Source organism: Leopardus geoffroyi, chromosome A2 (genome assembly GCF_018350155.1).
Source record: "Leopardus geoffroyi isolate Oge1 chromosome A2, O.geoffroyi_Oge1_pat1.0, whole genome shotgun sequence".
Classification (NCBI taxonomy): Eukaryota; Metazoa; Chordata; class Mammalia; order Carnivora; family Felidae; genus Leopardus; species Leopardus geoffroyi.
The window spans coordinates 18332450-18357221 of NC_059331.1; the positions used below are offsets into that span (position 1 = coordinate 18332450).

Consider the following 24772-nt stretch of genomic DNA (forward strand, 5'->3'; position numbering starts at 1 on the left):
GGGAATAGTGGGAAATGTGAGGGTTCTGCAGAGCAGTGTGAACACCCCGTGGAGGAAGGTACAAGTGTGCTAAGTGAAGAGCAAGTGAAAGGCAGAGTGAAGTGAGAGGATGGAAGCCACCTAGTCAGGTTCTGAAACCTGCCTTGATACCACCATTTCCATGTAGTCCTTCCAACTCCAACTGCCAGCCTGTGAAAGGAGCTGGACTCTCTCTCTAGTCATGGAGAAGGCTCTGCCCACACTCAGGGCAGGCTTCAGAAGTCTGGCAAACCAAGGACTCAGTGCCTCCCCCACCCCACCCCCTCCCCCACCCCCAGCAGCTCTCAACCCGTGACTGATGGAGATTTGAGAATGAATTCCTCAAGCAACCTTTGCTCTGGGAGAGAACCCAGCAAGATTTGGTCCCAGTTGCCAACAGTGGTAACTTGCTTGATGACACACCCTTTATTGGCTGCTTTCTCTTTTTGCCACTCCTCTGCTGGTGCTTCTTGGCCTCATCTCCCACATTAACTATATATACTGCTATCTTTACCTCCAGATGTGCTTCTGGGGAAAGTGAGACACACACTGTCCATGAAAGAGGGACAAGATAGTAGCAAGCACAGAAACCCACAGGATTTCTTCTGGGTGACCACCAACCTGCACGAATGAGCTTCCAGCTCACAGACTTAGCCAATACTCTGCATGCTCAGAAGATAGGCTGGGCCAGGGTCTGGGTCTGAAATAAATGGGCCTCTGTCATACCAACTTGCTATGAACAGTCACAAAATGTCTTGGGCCCCAGAGTAGCCCAGGCCTCAGGCCCTAGAGAGAGACCTGCCTGGCCTCTGATTCTTGAAGTTCATCCCTTACTCAGAGCTACCCTCCCCACAAGAACTTTCCCCACCCAGGCCTGTGGAAGGGCCTGTCAAGCACTGAGGCCAGCACTGTGTGCTCCTCCATCCCCTGCTAGCCTCACTGTCCACCGTAGGACCTATTCAGCGCCCTGCTGTGTGCCTGGGGAAGTGCGACCCAGCCACCGACCCCACCAAAGGCCCAGGCCACGCCCCAAACGTCCTCCAGGGGGCGCCGCCGCGAAGCCGGTCTTTGGGCTCTTTGAGCTTAGTGCCGGTGGGCGGGCGCCGGTCCCCCAAGCCTGCTGGTTCTGCTAGCCCGCCCTCCGCCCCTTCCCCCGCGGGTGTTCCCCAGGCTGGGTCCCACTCAGAACGATTCCCCACCACACACGTGTTGTGCTGCTCACTGCTGCTTCATTTCTCCTCCCGCCCGAGGTCGGACCCTAAATCCTGGACAGGCCCAGCGTCCACATGTCCATTTGTCTGTTTACCGGTTTGCGTGTGACTGTGGGTCGACGCGCCCTGCTCTGGCCACGGCAGGTGCAGGGTTAAGGCGGGGGGAGATTTTCCCCAGTCGGGAGGGGGGACGAGGGGCGGACCCGGTCCAGCCCCGCCCCGCGCCGAGCCGAGCCGGAGCCCCGCCGGAGCCCCGCGGAGGCTGGCCTCAGCCCCAGCCAGAGCCGGCACGGAGCCGGAACGGCGGACCCCGCGTCCCGGCGGCGCCGGAGCCCCGGCCGGTGAGTCCCGCAGGAGCCGCGCTCAGGGGAAGTTTGGGGCGCTGGGCGCAGAGCCCCAAGCGCGCTCGCCTGGACCCGCCCCCCGCCTCCCGCGAGCTGGAAGTTTGGGGCCAGGAGGCCATCACGCCAAGGGTCCCAGGAGCGTGGCCCCCACGGGAAAGGAAAGGCTGAGGAACTTGGGGATCTGCTGTGGAAGTCCAGCTGCTCATTCCTACTGGAAACGCCCTGGACTATGGGAGTCTAGAGTCCTATGATCATGGGATCCCCAAATCAACCCCCCTCCCCTACTTCTGGACACCAAGGAGACTGGCCTCTGGGAACCTGGCACGAACAACCCCCTGATAGTAGAGCTGAAGGGGGAATGTGGGGCCCTGGCGTCCATCTCCTCCTCTCCTAGTCCCAAACGCCCTGATCTTGGCCTTTTGCTGGTGGGAATGGATGATCTCTATGGAATGGCCCCCAAAAGGGTTGTAAGTATACCCTGGAGTCTGATCCCTGGCAGCATGTGGGAGACCCACTGGAAGCCAATAAGGGGAGGGTACAGTAGGACTCCATTCATGCAAAGCACCAGAATGAGGATTGTTGAAAGGAAGGGAAGGGGGCCAGGGTGGAGTGTCTTATCCTAGTCAACTTACCTACCACCTAGACCTAGATTACTTACCTACCACCTAGACCTAGATTTGGCTGGGGTGGAGGTGTTAGGTGAAGGCAGGGGGTGGGAGGAGAATCCTTCATGCCCCATAGGAAGAGGGGAATTTGCCTAAGTATCTGGTAATCTGCCTTCTTTCCCACCCCAGAGGCACCCCAGCAGTGGTGTGCTAGCCAACAGGGGTATGTCCTCCTCCATGCCTTCCCACCAGTGATTCTGAGCCAGTCCTGCCCTTACCTACAGACTGCTCAACTGTACCCCGAGGGACTGGTCAATGGCCCTGACCCTTGTTTTCCCTCTCTCCTCCAGGTGAAGGCAAGGTCCCTGGATTGGTCAGACACTCCCTGTAGTCCTGATAGAGTCAAGATGAGGCCGCATCATGCCCCTCAGTGAGGCCTACAGCCTGAGCAGATAGTATGGCCTACCACTGGAGGTGAACACCATGGCTACAGGAGGTGGCCGGGCCTTTGCTTGGCAGGTGTTCCCACCCATGCCCACCTGCCGGGTGTATGGCACAGTGGCATACCAGGATGGGCACCTGCTAGTGTTGGGGGGCTGTGGCCGGGCTGGACTGCCCCTGGACACTGCTGAGACACTGGACATGGCCTCGCATACATGGCTCACACTGGCACCCCTTCCCACTGCCCGGGCTGGTGCGGCTGCTGTGGTGCTGGGCAAGCAGGTGCTAGTGGTGGGCGGTGTGGATGAGGGCCAGAGCCCTGTAGCTGCTGTGGAGGCCTTCCTGGCTGATGAGGGCCGCTGGGAGCGTCGGGCCACCCTCCCTCAGGCAGCCATGGGGGTTGCAACTGTGGAGAGAGGTGAGTGGCCTTAAGGAGGTCCCTGAGGTGCTCCAACACCCTCCATCCTTTCCTTGGTCCCTTACTCTTAGAGATTGGAAAAAAGATGTAAATTTTGTCTGAGTACCCTGGACATAGATTTGATTCTTGTAAGACCCTCTCCTACCTAGCTCTGAGCTGAGCTAACAGCAGCCTTAACTGCCTTTTCCAGCTGTGAAGTGGGAGAACGAGCCCAGGCTGGCCCTCAGAATGATGGGAGGCACCAACCACCTCCCTGACCATTCCTCCTCTCTAAGACACAAGGAGGAGTAGTTCAATGACTCTCAGGGTTATAAATAGTCTGGGGGAGGGGGATGGGAACAGGGCCTTGGCTCAGAGCCCAGTAAGTGCTTAGATTCCCCCCACCTTCCTCCCATATACACACTTACCAGGGAGCCTGAGATGGGAAGGCCAAGCTAGCCTGGGGATGGTTGCCATGGAAGCCCTTGGCTGACTGACCCGGTTCCCCAAGGCCCCCCAGACATGCTCCCAGCTGACCCTGAGGGTGTAACAGGGCAAGAACCTACTCTAAAAGGGCAGGATATAGAGGTGCTGGCAGGGCTCTTTGGCAGAAGGCTTGCAGCCAGCACCTCCATCCTACAAGCCTAAGCTCCTCTCCCAGCCCCCAGCTGATCTCCAGAGTTCCCTCCCCAGTCTGAGCTCTATGCTGAGCAGATCCCCATATGCCCCTCCCCGACTTAAATCATCCTCCACCTTCCTTCCCCTAGGGAAGTCCCCACCTTGTGGCCTCCAGGTCTGACCACCGGTCCTGCTTAGATGCCAGATTTGGTTGCCATAGCATCTCCAGGGAGACAGAGATGGATTATAATTAGATCATCTGCCTCCTGCTCTTCACTTGGAGGGGCCCTGGCCAGAGCAGGAATCCTAGCTCTCCCAGCCCCCACTCTGGGAAGTAAGGAGGGTTTCTGCTGCTTGGGAGACATACTACACAGAAGTGGGTCCCCACCCACCCCTAGACCTGACCAGTGCAGCTGTCAGGGTAGAGTGCCCTGGCTAGGCTGAGGTGCACTCTGAATCGCTCTTTTCTATGCAGATGGTATGGTGTATGCTCTGGGGGGAATGGGTCCTGACACGGCCCCCCAGGCCCAAGTTCGGGTGTATGAGCCCAGGCGGGACTGCTGGCTTTCACTACCCTCCATGCCCACACCCTGCTACGGGGCTTCCACCTTCCTGCACGGGAACAAGATCTATGTCCTGGGTAAGGGCCTGGGGGTGGGGGCGGGGGAAGGATGTGGGAAAGGGGCTCGAAGTGCAGAAGCACCTATCTTCATAGGTTGGCTGGGATCAGGCTTAGTCTGGGATGGCAGAACAAGAGAAGTTTTGGGTGAACCAGGCTTGCTTGGAGGCTCTGACCTCTGGTGGCCCTACTAAGGCTGGAAAACCAAACCCCAATGCCTGAGGATCTTCAGGGTGGGTGATTCATGCTCTGTTGTGCACACAGCTGGGTATGGGTAGCTAAGGTGGGCAGCAGTAAAAGCTTAGCAACCTGGTGAAGGAGGAGCCTGCCAGGCCTCCTAGGCTCCTTCCAAGGTGCTCCAATTCCATTGGCAGGGGGCCGCCAGGGAAAGCTCCCAGTGACTGCTTTTGAGGCTTTTGATCTGGAGGCCTGTACCTGGACCCGGCACCCAAGCCTGCCCAGCCGCCGAGCCTTTGCCGGCTGTGCCATGGCAGAAGGCAACGTCTTTAGCCTGGGTGGCCTGCAGCAGCCTGGGCCCCACAATTTCTACTCCCGCCCACATTTTGTCAACACTGTGGAGATGTTCGACCTGGAACATGGTGAGCAGTGGCTGGCCTGGGCTGGCCTCCCACTTTCCGTGGGAAGGAGGGGCACAGTGTGTGTTGGGGGACTTGATCTGACCTCCCCTTTCCTGCAGGGTCCTGGACCAAGCTGCCCCGCAGCCTGCGCATGAGGGATAAGAGGGCCGACTTTGTGGTTGGCTCCCTTGGGGGCCACATCATGGCCATTGGGGGCCTTGGTGAGTATCTGTGGGGCTAGGGATAGGAGGTGAGTCCAAGACAGGCGGGAGTAACCCCAAGCATGAGCACTCCCTCCTGCCCTTCTCCAGGTACTCCAGGGATCAGGGCTTTGTGAGCTTCCCTTTCCCAATCTGTGAGGCAGGCAGGGTGTGGTCTGCACGGCCTAACTCTTGGGGTGTCCCTCAGCACCTGACTGAGGGCTTTGTACCAGCAGAGGTTTAGGAGACAGAAACAGGTCAAGTGACCACTGAATGAATGGACAAATAGAAATACGAAGAAATGAACGAATGATGAATGGGAGCGATGAGTAGCAAGGCCCTAGTAACCCAAGCAAAAGAGCTGGAGTCCTTGCAGTCTGTGCCATTTACAACTTCTGTCTCTTTCCCGCAGGAAACCAGCCATGCCCTCTGGGCTCCGTGGAGGGCTTCAGCCTTGCACGGCGGCGCTGGGAGGCCCTGCCTGCCATGCCCACAGCCCGCTGCTCCTGTTCTAGTCTGCAGGCTGGGCCCCGGCTGTTTGTCATTGGGGGTGTGGCCCAGGGTCCTAGCCAAGCTGTGGAGGCACTGTGTCTGCGTGATGGGGTCTGAATGCCTGATGGGACAGGTCCACTGGAGCAGCACAGTGCCAGAGACAAATGTCTGTGGCTCCTTTTGCTGCTGAAGAAGCTCACTGTGGCTCTGTGGGATGAGGGAGGCACAGGGGCAGGCAATTGAGACAAATGTCTCAAAGGGGGGGGGGGTTTGTCTTTAGTGCAGGACATATATGCTTATACCCACTTTTATCCCCATTCATTCATGGACCACGCCTAGCTCCACACTTGCTCTGGAACTACTGGGCCCTCTGTCTAACTGGGAAGTGGGAGGCTGGGAGAGCTGGCCTCATGTCCCACAGGATTAGTGCCTACCTAGAGTTGACCAGTCTCACCCCAATGGCTGTTCCTGAAAAATCCTAGCTGCCAGCCTGCCTTGAAGGCCTCTGTGGCCCCAGGAGGGTTCAGAGAGGGCAGGGGACACAGAGGGGATGGAGGAGTGGATACAGAAACCTTTAGAGGACCGGAAGAATATAGGCTTTGGGCCCTTTACACTGTTGACTGTGTGATCTTGAGCAAGTCATTTCACCTCTCTGTGCCTCAGCATCCTCATCCGTAAATGGGGATCTCTGAAACCTTCCTGCCCTACCTACCTCACAGGGCTGTTGTGAGGACCCAGGAAGTTCAGACATGAAAGTAAAAGTGCTGCTAAAATCTGGTGTGTGGCCCTGGTGTGGACTCCTGTGTTGCCCCTGCAACCTTTGGCCCTCCTTCAGGGGTCTCAACTCTCCCAGGGATGAGGGTTCAGAGTAGCCTTTTGAATCTGGCCTCTGATGTCTTAGCCCCACCTAAGACTCAGCTTCTCTTTTGGTGACATAGGATGACTGCTGTCTACCCCACCCCCACCCCCCGCAACTGTCCTGGTGTTAGAGGATACTCACACGATAGTCAAAGAAAAGCTCAGAAAACTACAACAAAGCACCCCAGGGTCAGGATGACCTCAAGGTCCATGTCACCCAGCAGCTCCTCATCTGCTCACCTCCATAGGGAGGGGTAGCCCAGCATAGGCTGTGGCCAGAGCAGTCTCCCCCTGTCCCAGCTTAGGCATAACTATGTGGCCACACACCAGACCCCTAGAGACATAATAGCCTCCTGGAGAAATCAAAGCTGCCATCCTTTGCCTCCTCCTCCAGTCTTTGCTGGATACAAGTAGGAGTCACTGACTCTGCTTTCCCTGCAGCCACACTGAGTGCAAGGTACTCCCAGAACTGACTTGCTTTGGCCATGGTACTTCCTATAGACTTTACCCCTTCTCACTTAGTGGCAGGGTTCCCAGGGCACATCCTCCCCTGCCCAGCACACAGGCTCCATGGACCTTACTGCTCTCCAGCTTCTAAGACCCCTTGGGCTGTAAGCACAGATAGGCCTCTGTGTTAGCCATCCTTGTTTAATGCTCTGGACCAGTTTAGACACTCAGAGACCCCAGCATGAAGGTAATGCTGCAGCAGCTTGGGTCTTGGGATCCCTGGGAGGTCAGGCAGTGTGTTGGTGACTGGCCCCACATTGTTGCTGCCACAATGGCCACCCTGGGATGGTTGGCAGAAGTTCTGCTGATAGGTGGTGCTGGTACGGGGAGGCTGGATCTGCACAAAGTGGACAAGGCGCTGGGGGAGGTCACTGAGTCCAGGGCCTGACCGGAAATTGGCCTGGTAGGAGGATTCAAGGGGCCGCTGCTGGCTCAACTCCAGCTCACAGGGTGCCCAGCGCAGGAAGGTGTGCCGCTGCCACAGGTGCTCCAGGTCTTTTCGCCTTCCGATTCCCTGCAGCAGGCAGTAGGGGCCCTCCTCAACGGTATGGGCCGTTGGCCCACAGTCCTGGCACCACACACCTCCCTCCTTAGGTCCTCCTCAACCCAAGCCTGCTTGGTGATGCCTGGCTCCCCTGGCCCATACCCCAGCCTCTTTGGCCTGCTCCCCAGCCATGCCTTCCATTCCAGGGTGAAGCCTCTAGAAAGTCAGTGGGCCCCAGAATACTTGCACATTGTCAGGCAAGCCAGTGGCTGAAACCAAACTTCTGTTTTGGGAATGGGCTATTTTCCAGACAAGAGAGATTGTCAGGAGCCCTCCCTCCCCACAGTGTCTTATCCCCTCCACCCTACCTCAACTTCAACCTAGGCTGAGGGTCTGCCCACTCTCCTTCCTTTCTTCACTCACTTTGTCGAAAGAAGTACGGTTGTCATGCTTGGAGAAGAAGTGTTGCTGTGCTGGCTCCTTTAAAGACAGTGAGAAAGAAGGTGAATGGGGGGAAATGATGCTTACCTGCCCTTAAGATGTTATCTCAGGACCCATAATGGAGGGAAGCTGCCAGGAGCTACTACCCCTAAACTGCTAAACTTGCCAAAATCCTGAAAGGGCAGTTACAAATTAAAGCACCACCTTACTCCTAGGACATCTCATGCTGGCATTTGCCTCCAAAGCAAAAGTCTCTAGGGCTGCTGATTGAGGATGGGGCTGAGGCATCTTCTAAGACATACTGCCATCAGGAGGGCAGTGGTTCAAGGTTCGTGTCAGACCCTTTATCTCTAGATTGCCCAGGACCAGGACCAGAGGCTTCCTTTCTGTCCACATTTAATCCCTCATCAGCAACCCAAACTCTTGGCCCTAAGTAAGTACCACCTGAAAACTGTCAATTCTCTCTCTAGCTTGAGCTCTCTCCTGAATTCTAGACTCAATAGCCAACAGCCTATTTCATAGCCCCTTGTAAATGTCTTCCAGGTATCTCCAAACACATGACTGAGCTCTGGATCATTCCCCAACCCCCCCCCCCCCCCACCCCTCAGAGCCTCCCCCAGCTCAGGTCATGGCAGCTAGGTCCTACCAAACACCTTGAAGTCCCCTTGATTCTTTTCTTTCATACCCTACATCCAGTGTGTCAAGAAATCCTGTTGATCATTCCTTCAATATGAACCTAGGATTGGACCATTCCTCAGCAAGTTCACTGCTTTCTCTCATCCAAGGGCCACCTCCTTCTGTTGCTTGAATTATTGAAAAAGCTTCCTACCTGGTGTCTCTGCTTCCAAGCTTTTCCCTCCAGTCTGTTGTCCTCTTAATAGGCAGAATAATTCTTATGATACATAGATCAGATCACCTTCCTTGTTTGCTGAAAACCCATGACAGTTCCTCATGTTTGTAAAAGCCAAAGTCTTCACAGTGGTCCATGAGACCCACACTATATTGATCCCTCCATTACCTGCAACTCACACTGGCATCTTTACTGCTCCTCAAACACACCAGCTATTCCCACCTTGGGCCTTTGCACCACCTGTGCTTTCTGTCTGGGACTCTTCCTGCAACTGGCCATAGGACTCCCTCTCACTTCCTTCTTGGGAGGGCTTCTTCAAGTACTACACCAGCAGTGCCATCATGCCAACTCTGCATTTTTCACTTTCTGGAATACTATGTGACTACATAGTATGATGTTGCTTACCAGCTAATACTCCTGACTAGAACATAAGCTCATTGTGGGCAAAGGTTATTGTCTGTTTTGCTCACATCTGTAACTCCAAAACTGAGCATAGTGCCTGGCACTGGGCTCAATATGTGTTTGCTGTTTAAATCATGAACAGGGACAGAGGTCCCTGGGGCATTTGCTTTGGCCCAGCTGGGAGCCAGAGAACCATGCCCTATCCCCAGGCAGAGAAAGACCACCTCCCAAACCCCCAGACCTCAATAGAAATCTCTCCCAAGACCATCAACCTTGCCTTTGTGCCTGGTCTCTGCCCCCAGAGTCCCCAGTCTCTAGTCAGTCATTCAGCTTCTCCTGCTGTAGACTTGAATGAAGTGTCTGATCTGATGAGTTCAGGCTTTCCTGGGTTGGGGTATGAGCAGTGGCTGACAGCAGGTTCCTAGAGTAAAGGCTGGGGCTAGATCCATCCCAGATCCCTGAACCAGATTCTTCAGGGTGGAGCCTGTGGTGTGTGTCTTTAAAAAGCTCCCCTACAGGAGATCCTGCCTTAGACACCTGGTGCTGGTTTTCCAGGTAGATTGAAAACTCCATGAAGGTGGGAAGCCAGCCAGCCTTACCTTCCATTCCTCATAAAGCAAGCTGACACGACAGAGATTAAAAACCCAGGACCCGGGCGCCTGGGTGGCGCAGTCGGTTAAGCGTCCGACTTCAGCCAGGTCACGATCTCTCGGTCCGTGAGTTCGAGCCCCGCGTCAGGCTCTGGGCTGATGGCTCAGAGCCTGGAGCCTGTTTCCAATTCTGTGTCTCCCTCTCTCTCTGTCCCTCCCCCGTTCATGCTCTGTCTCTTTCTGTCCCAAAAATAAATAAACGTTGAAAAAAAAAAAAAAAAACCCCAGGACCCTTTTAGAAAAAAAAAACATACGAAAAAATCCTCAGAATCTAGAACTAGGGAAAGAGTTCTTAGACTTGACACCAAAAGCAAGAGCAATAAAAGAAAAAATTGACAAATTGGACCTCATCAAAAAAAATTTTTCAAGTTTTGCTCTGTGAAAGTTTATGTAAAGAGGATGAAAAGACAAGCTACAGACTGGGAGAAAATATTTGCAAACCAAATATCCAATGAAGGAATAGTATCTAGAATATATAGAGAATTCTCACAATTCAACAGTAAAATAACAATCCAATTATGGGAATGCAAGCTGGTGCAGCCACTCTGGAAAACAGTATGCAGGTTCCTCAAAAAACTAAAAATAGAACTACCCTACAACCACTACTAGGTATTTACCCACAGGATACAGGTGTGCTGTTTCGAAGTGACACATGCATCCCCATGTTTATAGCAGCACTATCAACAATAGCCAAAGTATGGAAAGAGCCCAAATGTCCATCGATGGATGAATGGATAAAGAAGATGTGGTATATATATACAATGGAGTATTACTCGGCAATCAAGAAGAATGAAATCTTGCCATTTGCAACAACGTGGATGGAACTGGAGGGTATTATGCTAAGTGAAATTAGTCAGAGAAAGACAAAAATCATATGACTTCACTCATATGAGGATGTTAAGAGACAAAACAGATGAACATAAGGGAAGGGAAGGGAAACAAAAATAATATAAAAACAGGGAGGGGGACAAAACAGAAGAGACTCATAAATATGGAGAACAAACAGGGTTACTGGAGGGGTTGTGGGAGGGGGGATGGGCTAAATGGGTAAGGGGCACTAAGGAATCTACTCCTGAAATCATTGTTGCACTATATGCTAACTAATTTGGATGTAAATTAAAAAAAATAAAAAGTAAAATTAAAAAAAATCCAATTAGAAAATGGGCAAACAACATGAAGACATTTCACCAAAGAGGATATACAGATGGCAAATAACACAGGAAAAGATGTTCACCATCATTAAACGTTAGGGAAATGCAAATTAAAATCACAATGAGATATCATGACATATTAATCAGAATGACTAAAATAAAACATAGAGACAACACCGAATATTGGGGAGAATGCAGAGAAACTAGATCATTAATACATTGCTGGTGGGGATGTAAAGTGGTACAGTCATTCACTCCAGGAAACAGTTCAGCAGTTTCTTTTAAAAACTAAACACACAACTACCATGTGACCCAGCAATTGCATTCCTGGACATTTATTCTAAAGAAATGAAAATTTATGTCCCCCCCAAAACCTGTACACAAATGTTCATAGCACCTTTTTTTATAAGAGTCAAAAACTAGAATCAGCCCAGATATCCTCTAATAGGTGAATTGTTACACAAAGTGGTATATACGTACCATAGAATACTACTCAGTAGTGAAGAGGAATGAACCATGAACAACTTAGATGAATCTCTAGGAAATTATGCTGAGAAAGAAAAACCAATGTCCAAAGGTTTCATGCTGTATCATTTTATTTATATAATCTTTTTTTAAGGTTTATTTATTTTGAGAGAGACAGAGATAGCGTGAGTGGGGGAGGGGCAGAGAGACAGGGAGAGAGAATCCGTGGAGCCCGATGCAGGGGCTCAAATTCACGAAACTATAAGATCATGACCTGAGCTGAAACCAAGAGTTGGACACTTGACCGACTGAGCCACTCAGGTGCCCCTATATAACATTTTGAAGTGACAAAATTTTAGGGAGAAGAGAGTGGTGGTTGCCAGCGATAAGAGACAGAAGAAGGGTGGAGGAGCAGAAGGCTGGTGGGTGTGGTCACAAAAGGCCAGAACCAGGGATACTTGTGAGGTTGGCCAGTATCTTAACTGTGGTGGTGGATACACAAACCTACATAGGTGATAAAATTATATAGATCTTAATATACACACAGAAATGAGAATAAGTAAAACTGGAAATCTGAGATAGGTGGATTGCATTAATGAAAATGTCCTGGTTGTGATATTATACTATAGTTTTGCAAAATGTTATCATTGGGGGAAACTGGGAAAAATGTAGAAAGGATTTTTATTATTTCTCATAACAGCTTATGAATTTATAATTGTTTCAATAAAAATTTCAATTAAAAAAAACCCTGGGAATCTGCAGCAAGTTCCAACTGATCCCCAAATTTCTTTTGCATCTCTATCCTCAGCTGAAGAATTGTACACAGCCCTGGAATGTGGATGCCTCTGTTGTTGGAGGCAGCCCTATGAAAACTCACTATATATATATTTTTGTCTTTTGATTTTTAAAAAAATTACTCAAAAAAGTTTCATTAAAAAAATTAGCTTTCTGACTGCGTTTGTGCCTTCAACACTTTAACAGCGTTTTTCTGCTCCTCAATAAGGAAAGCACACTTGATCTGGTCATGGACACACTTAGCATATGTGAAGTACCACCCTGCTGACATGGTTTTCTGTTTTAGACAACCTCATAAGAACTTTAGGTCTCACAGCACAAACTTCTTGAAGTCAGCCTGCTCATGTGCCACATGCAGATTTGGGGGCTTTTCCAATCTTGTTGGTATAAAAGTACACAATTCTATTACCATGGATTCAGGACAGCTTAGTTTTGTTAGAGACTGTATTGTAGGATGGCCTATGATGGTATGCCAAACTTTGGATCATTCTGAATGCCTCTAGACACCATCCCCAGAAGAGCAAAACTCACTATTCTTACAGTGGCAGGATAATCTAGTGACTCCCACTGACTTAAGTTTTGTTCTCACAATAGTGAGAGCCTGGTGAGAAGTGTGGTCATTTCCTTCCACCCAGGCAGTTCTGAGTATTCCTGTACCTGGAGAGAATTTCACCTGCTTCTTTGCTTCTAAACCATCTAATGCTCCTTTTTCCATTGAGGTAGTAAAGCCTATAGTCTCTGAGCAGGTGCAGCTTGGGCTGGGGTTCCAGCTGAAGAGGCCTTGGAGGAGAAGTAGATTTCTTGGGAGGGGGCAATATTTGTGTATGGGAAGGCTAAGGGACCCTGTGGAGGCTGGGCATTTTGCAGTCAGTAGGGTGCTGAGTGAGGAGCCCCTGTAACAGACTGAGGCATGGCAGGGGTTGCACCGCCAATGAAAGACCTACTCCAAATCATGGGTCCCTGGGACTCTTGTCTGATCTTAAGAACAAACAGAACCAGGATTACATGTCCCAAGAGTTAGGTAGGTGAAAGCTACCAATAAATTAATCTCATCTAGAAGATAAAAAGAAGAAAAGAGAAATTTCTTGTGTCTAAATGACATGAACAAAATTTCTACCTGCTCCAAACTAAAGAAAAGTGGTGTCACATCTTAGAAAGGTTTTCAACAATAGCTGTAATCAGCTGGCTGAAATCTGGTATCTCTCAACTAATAGGAAAATAAAATGTGCACCTTCCCCAAGCAGTCCCACTAATTAGAAGAGCTTTAGACCTAGAAAGAGCCACTATACTTGGCATTTATACAATCTGAGTCCAAGATACATAGATCATGCTGTTTGGAGCCAGTGGTAATGCTAGTAAATGCTTGGTGTAGCAAGTCTTCAATTAAAATATGCCCCAAAACATGTTCCCTACTTCTTTTCTGGGGACCAGATTGAGAGGATGTTCCAGTTTTTAGGATTACAACTGCCACTGGGCTACTACAAAAACCTAGCCAGAAGTCCCCAGTTTGCCTCTATCCCTGCACTACCCCGGTCCCATTACTCTCAAGGGGAGGTGGACCCAGATGAGCGGTCTGGAGTTGCATTTGGGCCTGGCTCACTCAGTAGGCATTGCCAGCCAGTGCTTCCAACTGAGAATCCTAAGGAGATTCAGGCTCCATAGCATGGCAGCCTCCAGGACCCTGTTCTTGGCCTGGGAAAGCAAGTGCTGGAGAATTCAGATGGCAGATCAAGTAGGATCTGTCTAGAAGCTGGGAAGCAAGAAGCTGTAGTGGGCAGAGCATGTTCCAGACACTCCTCCAGGTCCCTTTCCAAGGTATTCCCACTGCTGTTGCCCACAGGGATGATCTGAGTGCATTCCTCACCAGGCTGCCTTCCCTCTGGCCACTGGAAAGCCCTGGGAGGAGATAGAGAGAAGAAAGGAGGAGGTGTTTCTTCTCTTAACTCCCTCCCAGGCTAGCCCTTGCCTGTCTGTGTCTCTCCACCCTAGATCATGACTCCTCTCAGTGTGGTTCTCTCCAAACCACCCTCTCTTTCTGGGTTCTAGGAGCCATACCTTCCCCTTGTCCCTTTGGGTCCAAAGGTACTGACCACCTGGTTGTTACCAACTTGTGATACCACCTTTACCTGAGGCTCTTACATCTATTCCTTTGCATGTACACTCTGCTGAGTTCTCCTGCATTGAGTGAGCTTTTTACTGTTGGGACCCCCAACTGATGCTCAGTACCCTCTCCTTGTCTCCAGGCCTAGAAGCAGTGGAGGGTCTGGGCCCTGCATCTCTCTCCTGTTCTCTGGAAGCCTTTTCCAGCCACCTCTGCCATCACTCCTTTCTGGTCCTCGTTGGCTACACATGTCACTTTATATGCTGCTTCCCTCACCAGAGAAGGCCTCCTGGGGCCCCCAGACTATAAGGCTGACTGTGTGTTTGACCATGGGCTTTTATGACATCAAAGAATCTAGACTTGAGAGCAGTTGTTGGCAAAACTCAAGGCTTACATTATGGATTCTGGAAGCTCTCTTTCCATGGCCACTTACCCAACCTGGGCCCTGACTCTCCCTACATCTAGAAAGAACATTGAGCAAGACTATCTAGCCTGGTACTAGCTCTTCTCCACCCTGTCTGTAAGGGGAAGACCTGCCACTTCAGGGAAGAGGAGCCAGGCCTCATGCATTTCCTGGGGATAGGCTGGCATAAGATGTCAGTCCAGCTGTGGTAGGTTTAGGGATGATGCTCTTGGGGTCTGAGACAAGTAGAAACTGGGCCAGCCACCCCAGCTTCCCCCAGGGCTACCTTGTACCTGACATCGCCGCAGGAACACTGCTGGAGGCTGGGGCTTGGCTGCAAGACGGTATTCTTGAGCACTTTCACTCTTGAATTGGCCTCTGTAGTGCCCATAAAAGCCAGTGTTGTGCTATAACAAGGCAAGTATGAGGGTGAATCCTTCACAAACACTTATCCTGAGTCTCAGACCTCAGGGTCTCCTGGCTAGAAGCCTCTCTTGGGAGCTACTGACAGAATAAAAAGAATCTGAGAACAAGAGACACCCGTCTGCCATCCATCATTAGAACAGTTGGCTTTAGCTGTGCTGGCTTACCTGGGAGGGCTATGTGTGGGCAGGGAAAGGCTACCTTTTTTTTTTTTTTTTTCTTTCCCTTCTTTCCTTTCTTCCATCTTTCTTCACTATCTTTCCCTTGAGGCCCTAATATAAGCTGGGGAGACAGCAGTGAAAGGACTGAAAGATCCTGGCCCTTGTGAATCTTCCTTCTAGTGGAGGAGTCAGACACAGCAAATAGGGTCGGGGAAGAAATAACCTGGTGACTAGGATCAATAGTGATAGAGAACAGGGATAGCCCCTCATGACATTGAGGGTGGGACCTGAACGTGAGAAGGAGTCAGCTGTATGAGGAACAGCAGAAGAATATTCTATGGGATGGGAACTGAAAGAGTAAAAGGACTGGAGGTCAGAAAAAGAGAGATATGTTAGAATAAACAAGAGGCTTTATGACTAAAGGATTGTGAGCAAACAAGTGAGGTAAGGTCAAGGAAACACTGGTTTAAGAATATGCATTCTCGGGCCACCTGCATTTTTTGGGTTGCCTGCGTGGCTCAGTCGGTTAGGCATTTGACTTCAGCCCAGATCGTGATCTTGTGGTTCATGGGTTCAAGTCCCTCATTGAGTTCTGTGCTGACAGCTCAGAGCCCGGGGCCTCCTTTGGATTCTATGTTTCCTTCTCTCTCTGTCCCTCCCCCATGCATGCTCTTTCTCAAAAATAAATAAACATTACAAATTTTTTTTTAATAAAAGAAAAAAGAATATGGATTCTCTTCTAAGAACAAAGGGAGACTTTTCATCAGGGGAGGGGCTCAAACAGGTTCTGAGCTGAGGTGATTCAAAGCACTGAGCAAAGTTTTGAGAACAGGCCACTGTCCAGTGATACGATCTTTCTCTGGGGATTGAATGGATCCATCTTGGGCATCCATTGACAAAGTCATGAACACCTGTTTGCCACATACCCTGATGTTCTGGGGCAAGAAGGGTACCCTCTGAAACTGGGACACCTAAGCAAGGGATAAACTTTTCAAAATAAGTACTTCACTAACAGTGATACCTTCTGGAGAGAATTTCAGAGACAGGGACTGGCAAAAGACAGAAATGAGCACTTATCAGGGGTCTAAGAAGGAGCCATACTGTGTTGATGTCATTAGGTAGACACCCTATGGACAATACGCATGTCTAGCCAGGGAACTCCTAGAGCCCAACTCTTTGTCCTGAGAGCTCCCTGGAGAGGATCGGTGTGGTTGGTCCTCCATGATCATAGCCCTGAGCAGAAAGAAGCTCTCCCAAGTTTGTCCTCTGGCCATTACTGTGGGTTCTTATACATGACTAAGAGGTCCTTTATCTTTTCATCCCACCGAGGGCTCAGGTTGCCCAACTTGTCTGTCCATCTTTCTACTGTCTGTTGGACGCTGCTTGCTCAATATTCAGTTTAATTCAATAGTATTTACTGGGCCTTTACTGCATTCCAGGCATGGGATATACACATGGAAGAAAACAGTCTTTGACTGCAAGATGTTCCCAGTATAGAGAACAGTCAAATTTCAGAAGTATGGGAGGACCAAGCAAAGGACTGGGAATAAATGGGGTGGCTATTAGACTAGGAGGTTCAGCTGATTAGCATCAGACCAGGACACATGGAAAAGGACATGGCATTGTAAAGACTAGGTAGGCTACAGGGGTGACCTCAGAATGGCAGAGGGGGAATGGGAAGTTCAAGGTCCTTCACGAGCCTGTGTGCTCAATGAAACCTGTCTTGCTAAATTTATTCTCATGATTCATTCAAATTTCAGGTACTACCCTAGAGCCAAGGGCCAGGATTAATTGTAAAATGCACTCTTACCCAGGATCCTACTAAAGCACTTTGCATCTTTCCAGGAAGGAAGCAGAAAAGGCAAACTTTCCTCTTGTCTTTTTGAGGCTATGCCTGAGGAAAGAGAATCTCAGAGGTCAACCTCTTGTTGCTTAGTGACAAAGAGAGGTTGTGACTGCACAATGCTGCTGGTTGTTGAGGCAGTACCCAGTCTGCTACCCCTTTGTGCTTCCTGCTTGGTTTTACTTCTTTATGAGAGAAATATGCCCCTCATCATTAACATTCTGGGAGAGTCCTTACATATAGAAACATAGTCCACAGTGGAGTGTGATGAATACAGTCAATGAAATATCAAAGAACATTTTAGAGGTGAATCTTGCATTTTAGAATTGTGCAACCATGGGGCGCCTGGGTGGTGCAGTCGGTTAAGCGTCCGACTTCAGCCAGGTCACGATCTCTCAGTCCGTGAGTTCGAGCCCCGCGTCGGGCTCTGGGCTGATGGCTCAGAGCCTGGAGCCTGTTTCCGATTCTGTGTCTCCCTCTCTCTCTGCCCCTCCCCCGTTCATGCTCTGTCTCTCTCTGTCCCAAAAATAAATAAACGTTGAAAAAAAAAATTAAAAAAAAAAAGAATTGTGCAACCATACTGCCAGGGACATAAATTTAGAAAGCATTCTGTGGACTCAGAAGAAATGTTAAAAGGGTTTATGGCTCTTAGGATAAAGTGCTGCTTCAGAATAAGGCTCCGTAAACTTTTCTCTCAGGAGTCTATGATGTCTGAGAACACTGGGGCAGGTGACTGTTACCAGGGCCCCAGTGAAGAAAGAGAGCATAATAGAGCAGCAAAAGAAGGAGCATGAAAATATTTGACATTGTGGTTCCATTCCAAGCTACTCTTCCGCAGATTATTGTCTCTTTCTCATTTGTAACACAGGGACATGAAGAGTTCAGCCCTTTCACTAACCAAAAGAAGAGGCAATCAGTCTCTAAAAATGTACCAATAAAAAGCAGGGGTGCCTGGGTGGCTCAGTTGGTTAAGTGTCTGACTCTTGCTTTCAGCTCAGGTCATGATCTTAAGGGTCAGGATCTCATAGTCAAGATCGAGCCCCATGTTGGGATCCATGCTAAGTGTGAAGCCTGCTTGGGATTTTCTCTCTCTCTCTCCACCCCTTCCCTGCTCATGTGTGCTCTCTTTCTCTCAATAAACAAACTTTTTTCTTTAATTTTTTTAATGTTTATTTATATTTAAAGGAAAGAGAGACAGAGCATGAGCAAGGAGGGACAGAGAGAGAGGGAGACAAAGAATCTGAAGCAGGCTCCAGGCTCCAAGCTGTCAGCACAGAGCCCAATGAGGGGCTCACACTCATGAACCGTGAGATCATGACCTGAGCCAAAGTCAGATGCCCAATCGACTGAGTCACCCAGGCACCCCAAATAAACATTAAAAAAAAAAGAGTTTAGCAGGAGGAAACATTTAGACCCAGCTGGTGTCACTGGTGTAAGCCGTACTAGCCAGAAAGCCCACCCTACTATAGTTACCCTTAAGATCCCTTCTCACATGTATTCACAGGTACAGAAATGTTCATTGCAGCATCTGCATAGGGAAAGAAAAAAACTGTAAGCAGTCTGAATGTTTTACCAACAGGGCAATAAGAAAGATACTTGAATCCACAAAGATATGTCTTAAAAATGGTGAGTCAAAAAGTCAAATTGTAGAAATATGCACAAATTATACCATTTATAAAATGATTCAATCATGTAAAACAATGTTATGTATTGTTTATGGATACAAACATATGAACTAAAAGTATAAAACATGCATAGAAATGATAAGCATCAAATTCAGGATAGAGGATAGATGAGATCATGGCTTGAGCTGAAGTCAGACACTTAACTGACTGAGCCACCCAGGTGCCCCTAATATATGTACACACACATATATATATATATACACACACATACATATATATACACACACACACACACACACACACACATATATATATATATATATATATATATATATATATATATATATTAAGTTTTTAATGTTTTTATTTACTTTTGGGAGAGAGACAGAGCAGCATGAGCAGGCCAGGGGCAGCGAGAGGGAGACACAGAATCTGAAGCAGACTCCAGACTGCAAGCTGTCAGCACAGAGCCCGACGCGGGGCTTGAACTCAAGAACCATGAGATCATGACCTGAGCCGAAGTCAGACACTTAACCGATTGAGCCACCTGGGCGCTCCTATATGTATATTTTAAATAGACTTTTAGAGCAATTTTAGGTTCACAGCAAAATTGAGTGGAAGAGATTTCTCATATACCTCCTGCCCCACACATGCATAACCTTTCCTATTATTAATATCTCCCACCAGAATAGCATGCTTGTAATTGCTGAACTTAAATAGACATGTCATTATCCACCAAAGTCCATAGTTCACTCTTGGAGTTGTATATTCTATGGGTTTGGACAAATGTATACTGCAATTATACGAATGCAATTACACGTATGCACCATTATAGTATCATACAGAATAGTTTCACTGTCCTAAAAACTCTCTGTGCTCCACCTCCCAACCCCCTAACCCATGGTAACCACTGATCCTTTTACTGTCTCCATAATTTTGCCCTTTCCACAATGTCAAATGGTTGGAATCTTTTTGATATATATTCACTTAGGAAGATATATTTAAGTTTCCTCTATGTCTTTGCCTAGCATGATAGCTCATTTCTTTTTAATGCTTAATAATATCCCATTGTCTGAATGTACCACAGTTTATTTATTCATTCACTTACTGAAAATGATATCTTGCTTGCTTGTTTTGCAATTATGTAATAAAGCTGCTATAAATATCCATGTGCAGGTTTTTGTGTGGACATAAGTTTTCAAGTCCTTTGGGTAAATACCAAAAAGCATGATTTGCTAGATCATGTAACAAGACTATGTTTAGTTTTGTAAGAAACTGACAATCTTCCAAGGTGGTTGTACTATTTAGCATTTCCATTAGTGGTGAGAGTTCCTGTTGCTCCATATCCTCACCTGCATTTTGTGTTTGTTCTGGATTTTGGCCAGTCTAACAGGTGTGTAGTACTAGCTCATTTTTTTTAAGTTTATTTATTTTCAGAGAGAGAACACGAGCAGGAGAAGGGCAGAGAGAAAGAGAGAATCCCACGCAGGCTCCACAATGCCAGCATGAAGCCTGATGTGGGGCTAAAACTCATGAATCATAAGATTATGGCCTGAGCCGAAATCAAGAGTTGGGAAATCAAGAGTCTAGTCACTTAACTGACTGAGCCAACCAGGCGCCCCTCATTATTGTTTTAATGTGCACTTTCCTAGTGATATATAATATTGAGCATCTTTTCATATGCTTATTTGCCATCTATATATCTTTTTTTTTTTTTTTTTTTTGGTGCATTATGTTAGATTTTTAGCCCATTTTAAAATCGGGTTGTATTCTTATTGTTGGGTTTTAAGGATTCTTTATATATTTTGGATAACAGTCCTTTATCAGATGCCTTGAATCCACACACTTAGTTATAATCAGGTTTTTGCCCCTACTACAACGATTAAAACTGCTTCTGTCAAGGTCACCCATAATTAATTCTTACTTTTCATTTTCCTTGACCCATCAGGAGCATCTGACATTGATGAAGTAGGCAGTTAGTTAGACGTGAGCTTGAGGCAAGGACTGTGATAAATAGGTGACATATTAGAAGCCTGAGGGCACAAAGTCTAACTTTGTGGCTTTTAAAATCTTAGTCTTATGGCTTCTAAAACCCAGGGGCTGACAGACCAAGAGCCATAGGTGCAGAATGTGCACTCTCACTTCAACCTCTGCCCCAAAATGACTCCCTAGGTTCATTATAATATATTTACATTGTGGGTTTCACACCCCCAACCCCATGGGCAAGATGGCCAAGACAATTCCAGCAAGAACCTTGTAGGGCCAAAAATTCCCCCTCCCAACCAGTAGGAGTCCTCCCTTCTCAGTCAGAGTTGGCCCTAGCTATGACCCATAAACTATGCAAACATAAAAAGAAAAGACACCCATCTTAAAGACAGTTGCCATCTCTGGGCCTGCCCACTTTCCCATCTTAATAAACCTAATAAACTGCTTTGTGCTTGCTACCTTCCTCTGGCTGTCTTTATTCCAGTGGGGATCCTCATGTAAATCTTTCCTGGGGAATCCAAGAACCAGCCTTCCAATCAAACCTCCATTCTCCCATCTAACAAAATAGCTGGTCTCCTCCTCTTCTTTGAAGGATGGTCCAGGAGGCTTCCACAGCACCTCACTCTCCTGGTGTCCCTCCCTTGTCCCTGACCACACCTACTTTGGGTCCTTTACTGCTTTTTCCTTATCTAGGCCTCTAAATTGTGTGTCCTGGGGCTCAATCAACACAATGTTTTCCATCCATGCAACTTTATTGGTGAACTCTCTATTTCACGACTTTAAAGGCCATCTATAACCATTAGAGGCAGAGTTACATAGACCCCCTCCGCCCAACACCATTTGCCCCTGTCCACTCTGCCCTCAGGCTGCCCCAGTCAGTACCTAGCAGGCAAGGTACCTTGGACTATTTCTTGCCTTTCTTTCCCCAACAGGCCAGGCCCCCAGTTCTGTGTTCCCTTTTGACCACAGCTCCTCTCTTCCCAGCGGCTCCCCTTACCCAACTCTTGTTAGGACCACTTGGGCCCTAGCCATGTCCTAGCCGCTGGGCACACAGTCCTCTCCGCATGCAGCAGGGTGTGTGTCAGGTAACTCCTGAGCAGTCTGCCTTGCTGAGGGGATGCTGGGTGGGGTGTGGGTGGCAGCTGGGTGTGAATGTGGAGACACGCAGGTACCTCTTGAGAGGTACACGTGGGACAGGTAAGGCCTGCAGCAGTACTCGCCCCGAGGTAGACCGCCTGGCCTGGCCAATGAAAGTGCTGGTAAAACCGGCACGCCGGTTAAAACCTTTAACGCAATGCGGCAGAGGGGGCGGGCCCAGAAGGCAGGACTTAATCCTCATTGGTCAGATAGGGTCTTGGGGGCGGGACCACGCATGCTCAGGCAACTTCAGTGGGACTAAGTAGCCTTGAGGTAAGATCAGAGAAGCCCCAGGTGGGGCGCGAGCTGTCCCTCAGAGGTGGAGGCGGGAGGGGTTTGGCCAGGAAGGGCAGGGAGGGGGAGGGGGTGAAGGTGGAGAGGTCGGGGAGCCATATGGGGGCCTTGAGTACAGGTTCGAGATTTCTGGCGACGTCGAGGAGTTTCTCGGGACGCCGGGTTGTCCAACTTGATCCTTGTCCTGGAATTCCTAGCCATTCATTCTTTCTCTGTGACGGAAGACCTCTCTGGCTCTTCAAGGAGACTTTCTGTGCTCATCTTTGGAGTTGTTTTCGTTAGATTCCCGGGTGTCCACAGCCTCTCATCCCGAGTCTGGGATTAGGAGATGCAAGAAAGAGAATCGGCCCAGAAAGCGTGAACAGGAACCCGGGAAACTGGGATTTGCCTTATAATTATGCAGTATCCCTTGGAGGCCTCTGGAAAGGACATCTGAATGATTTAGTCTGGGAGCCCAGAGCGTGTCTCCTAATTGAAAAGAGACTGAAGATGAGAGTGAACGGTCGTATGAGGTTTAGGAGGGCCTGGTCGAGGCCCAAGGGGGCACAAAGTCTGAGAGAGAGAACTGTTTTTTTCTGTGACCGAGTGGAGGAGCCAGAAGAGCATGTGGAGGACCTCACACTGTGGCCTCAGGAGTCTCAGTGTTGAAGACGGGGGTCAGATGGTGGCGGTGGTGTACTTCCCCTTAGGGCATTCTCTTCAGCACACGTTTCTCCCTTGCCTAACTCCTTGCCAGCGCCCTTCCTAGGGAGACAGTTGTATAACTTGCGTGCACTTAAACGTTTCCTCTGCTTTTATGCTTCTTCTAATAGGATTGGGAGATGAGAGGGAGAGAGAACCCTGCCGTTGGAAGTTTGTAATGTGTGCATTTCAGTTTTCATTTATCTAGTGTCCTACCTAAGAATGACTACTACTTCATTACTAGTGTGCTAGCATCTACAAGGATAGGTATAGGCAGATGGGATTTCTGCCCTCTGGGAATTTAAAGCCTATAATAGGTAGCATGGTGACAGGTAAATGCATAGAGAACAGATAAACCTGAGGCTGAGCACATCAAGCCCCATGTGGTCCTTAGACATAGGCAAGGGTGCAACCATGGGATTTTCTCAACATTTAAGAAATCTCTTAGGAGTAAGTTTGGTCTGGAACCAGGAGCATAGTTATTCTAAACCCCAAGCCACATACTGCATAAATTATTCTCCTTTCTCAACATAAACAGAAATGGAAGATGATAAAGGATTTACATCTAGATGTAGTAATAATGGTCTTGTAGTGATGTATGTAAAATTGTCTAGATGCTAAATCAAGACTCTAGAAGGAAGAATTTCTGAAGTGTTGATGGAAGAAAAAAGCTCAGACTATCAAAGAAATAAGTAAACATGAGTCAGGAATCCTAGATTTACTTCAATTCTTCCTCTTTTTTTAAATATGTAATAAGTCTATGCAGATCTAGGGATTTGAAACGTAATAATTAAAACCAAATCATATGTATTTTTAAATTTGTGGATACTTGGAAAGTTTTGCTCTATTGTCCTAATTTAGTTCTCATTAAAAAAAAACAACAACTGATTTAACAGTAAATATTTTCCGGGGACCTATTATGTGCCAGGCACAATTTCTAGAGTCTGAGGATATAGCAGTGAACCGAACACAGAAATTCCTATCCTCAAAGAGCTTAACATTACATTCTTGTAGGCTTGGATGTGCATGCTGAGACAGACAAAACAAGGTAAATTTTAAAAATATATAGTGTATTAGAATAATGGTATGCTTTGGAGAAAAAGCAGAGAAGAAACATTGATTATTGAGGTGCTACAGTTTTGAATAATTTGAGAGAACCCCTGGAGGTGGTGGATGTGGTTTGGTCTATATGCTGATAATCTGAAGGAAGAGTGATCCAAGTGGAGAAAACAGTATGGGAAAGGGGCCTGAAGCTGGTTGTGTGCCCAGCAAGGGAAAGCAGCAGTGAGAAGCCCCATAAGAAGTGTGGAATGGAGTGTAGATGGGAAAAAAGCAGGGCTAAGGGGAGATTGCAGACACCAGAGATAATCATGGGAATTCTGGCTTGTATTGGAGTAGGGTAGGAGCAGGGATAACATGATCTGACTTAAGGTTAGAGGAACTCTGAATCTAAAGTTGTCAGATTTAGCAAATAAAAATACAGGACACCAAGTTAAATTTGAATTTCAGGTAAACAATATTTTTTTAAGTACAAGTGTGTCCTGGGCAATATTTGGGAAGTTCAAATTTGAGAATCCTATATTTTATCTGGTAAACCTATAGAAGAAGGAACTTAAAGTGGACAGATTCTGAATATGTTTGAAGGAATCATAGTATTTGCTGACAGACTGGATGTGAGAAGAGAGTCAAAGAGGACTCTTAGATTTTGGCTTGAGCAACTAGAAAGATGGAGTTGCTGTTAACTGGAATAGGACGACTGTAGGTGGAGAATGTTTTGGGGAAAAAAATGACGATCTTAGTTTTGGACATGTTGGTTTGTGGTGCATATTAGTCACCCAAGTAGAGATGTCAGGCCAGCACTTGAATATAGGAGTCTGAAGTTCAGGAGAGGGGTCTGGGCTGGAGGTAACAATGTTGGGTGTTGTCAGCTAATACAGGCATTTACCAATTCATACATCAATTTTTTTGTGTGGAAAATTTCAAACATGTCAA

The 24772-nt window shown here is 48.2% G+C and overlaps 3 protein-coding genes and 1 pseudogene across 16 annotated transcripts in view; 2 read left to right on the forward strand and 2 right to left on the reverse strand.

Annotated features, from left to right (window-relative positions):
- Nucleotides 1-1087: 1087 nt before the first annotated feature.
- KLHDC8B (kelch domain containing 8B) lies at nt 1088-6301 on the forward strand. Of its 3 annotated transcripts, none has more exons than XM_045496811.1 (6): nt 1092-1570; nt 2529-3037; nt 4110-4274; nt 4628-4852; nt 4951-5052; nt 5444-6301. In XM_045496811.1, exons 2-6 carry the CDS (start codon nt 2662-2664, stop codon nt 5638-5640), a joined length of 1065 nt encoding a protein of 354 aa, XP_045352767.1. In that variant the 5' UTR covers nt 1092-1570; nt 2529-2661; the 3' UTR covers nt 5641-6301. The 3 variants fall into 3 exon arrangements, with proteins under 3 accessions (XP_045352769.1, XP_045352767.1, XP_045352768.1); XM_045496812.1 differs by lacking the exon at nt 1092-1570 and adding an exon at nt 1611-2040; XM_045496813.1 differs by lacking the exon at nt 4110-4274 and having other exon boundaries at nt 1088-1570.
- A 712-nt stretch (nt 6302-7013) lies between these two features.
- On the reverse strand, nt 7014-21922 carry CA2H3orf84 (chromosome A2 C3orf84 homolog). 11 transcript variants are annotated; one of them, XM_045496830.1, is made up of 6 exons: nt 21666-21922; nt 18550-18585; nt 14924-15037; nt 13991-14022; nt 7796-7852; nt 7014-7402 (listed from the first exon to the last, which is right to left on the reverse strand). In XM_045496830.1, exons 3-6 carry the CDS (start codon nt 14928-14930, stop codon nt 7016-7018), a joined length of 483 nt encoding a protein of 160 aa, XP_045352786.1. In that variant the 5' UTR covers nt 14931-15037; nt 18550-18585; nt 21666-21922; the 3' UTR covers nt 7014-7015. The 11 variants fall into 11 exon arrangements, with proteins under 11 accessions (XP_045352786.1, XP_045352780.1, XP_045352781.1 ...); XM_045496824.1 differs by having other exon boundaries at nt 7014-7426; XM_045496825.1 differs by having other exon boundaries at nt 7014-7423; nt 21666-21919.
- LOC123607479 lies at nt 11637-13983 on the reverse strand (annotated as a pseudogene).
- Nucleotides 21923-22037: 115 nt separating the features above from the next.
- IHO1 (interactor of HORMAD1 1) overlaps nt 22038-24772 on the forward strand; it is a 35205-nt gene continuing 32470 nt past the window's right edge. The window contains exon 1 of one of the 2 annotated variants that reach the window (XM_045496817.1): nt 22038-22078. The gene's annotated coding sequence lies outside the window, so the exon portion shown is untranslated. Of the gene's footprint in view, nt 22079-23700; nt 23829-24772 lie in introns of those variants that run through there. The other variant, XM_045496818.1, reaches the window with a different exon arrangement.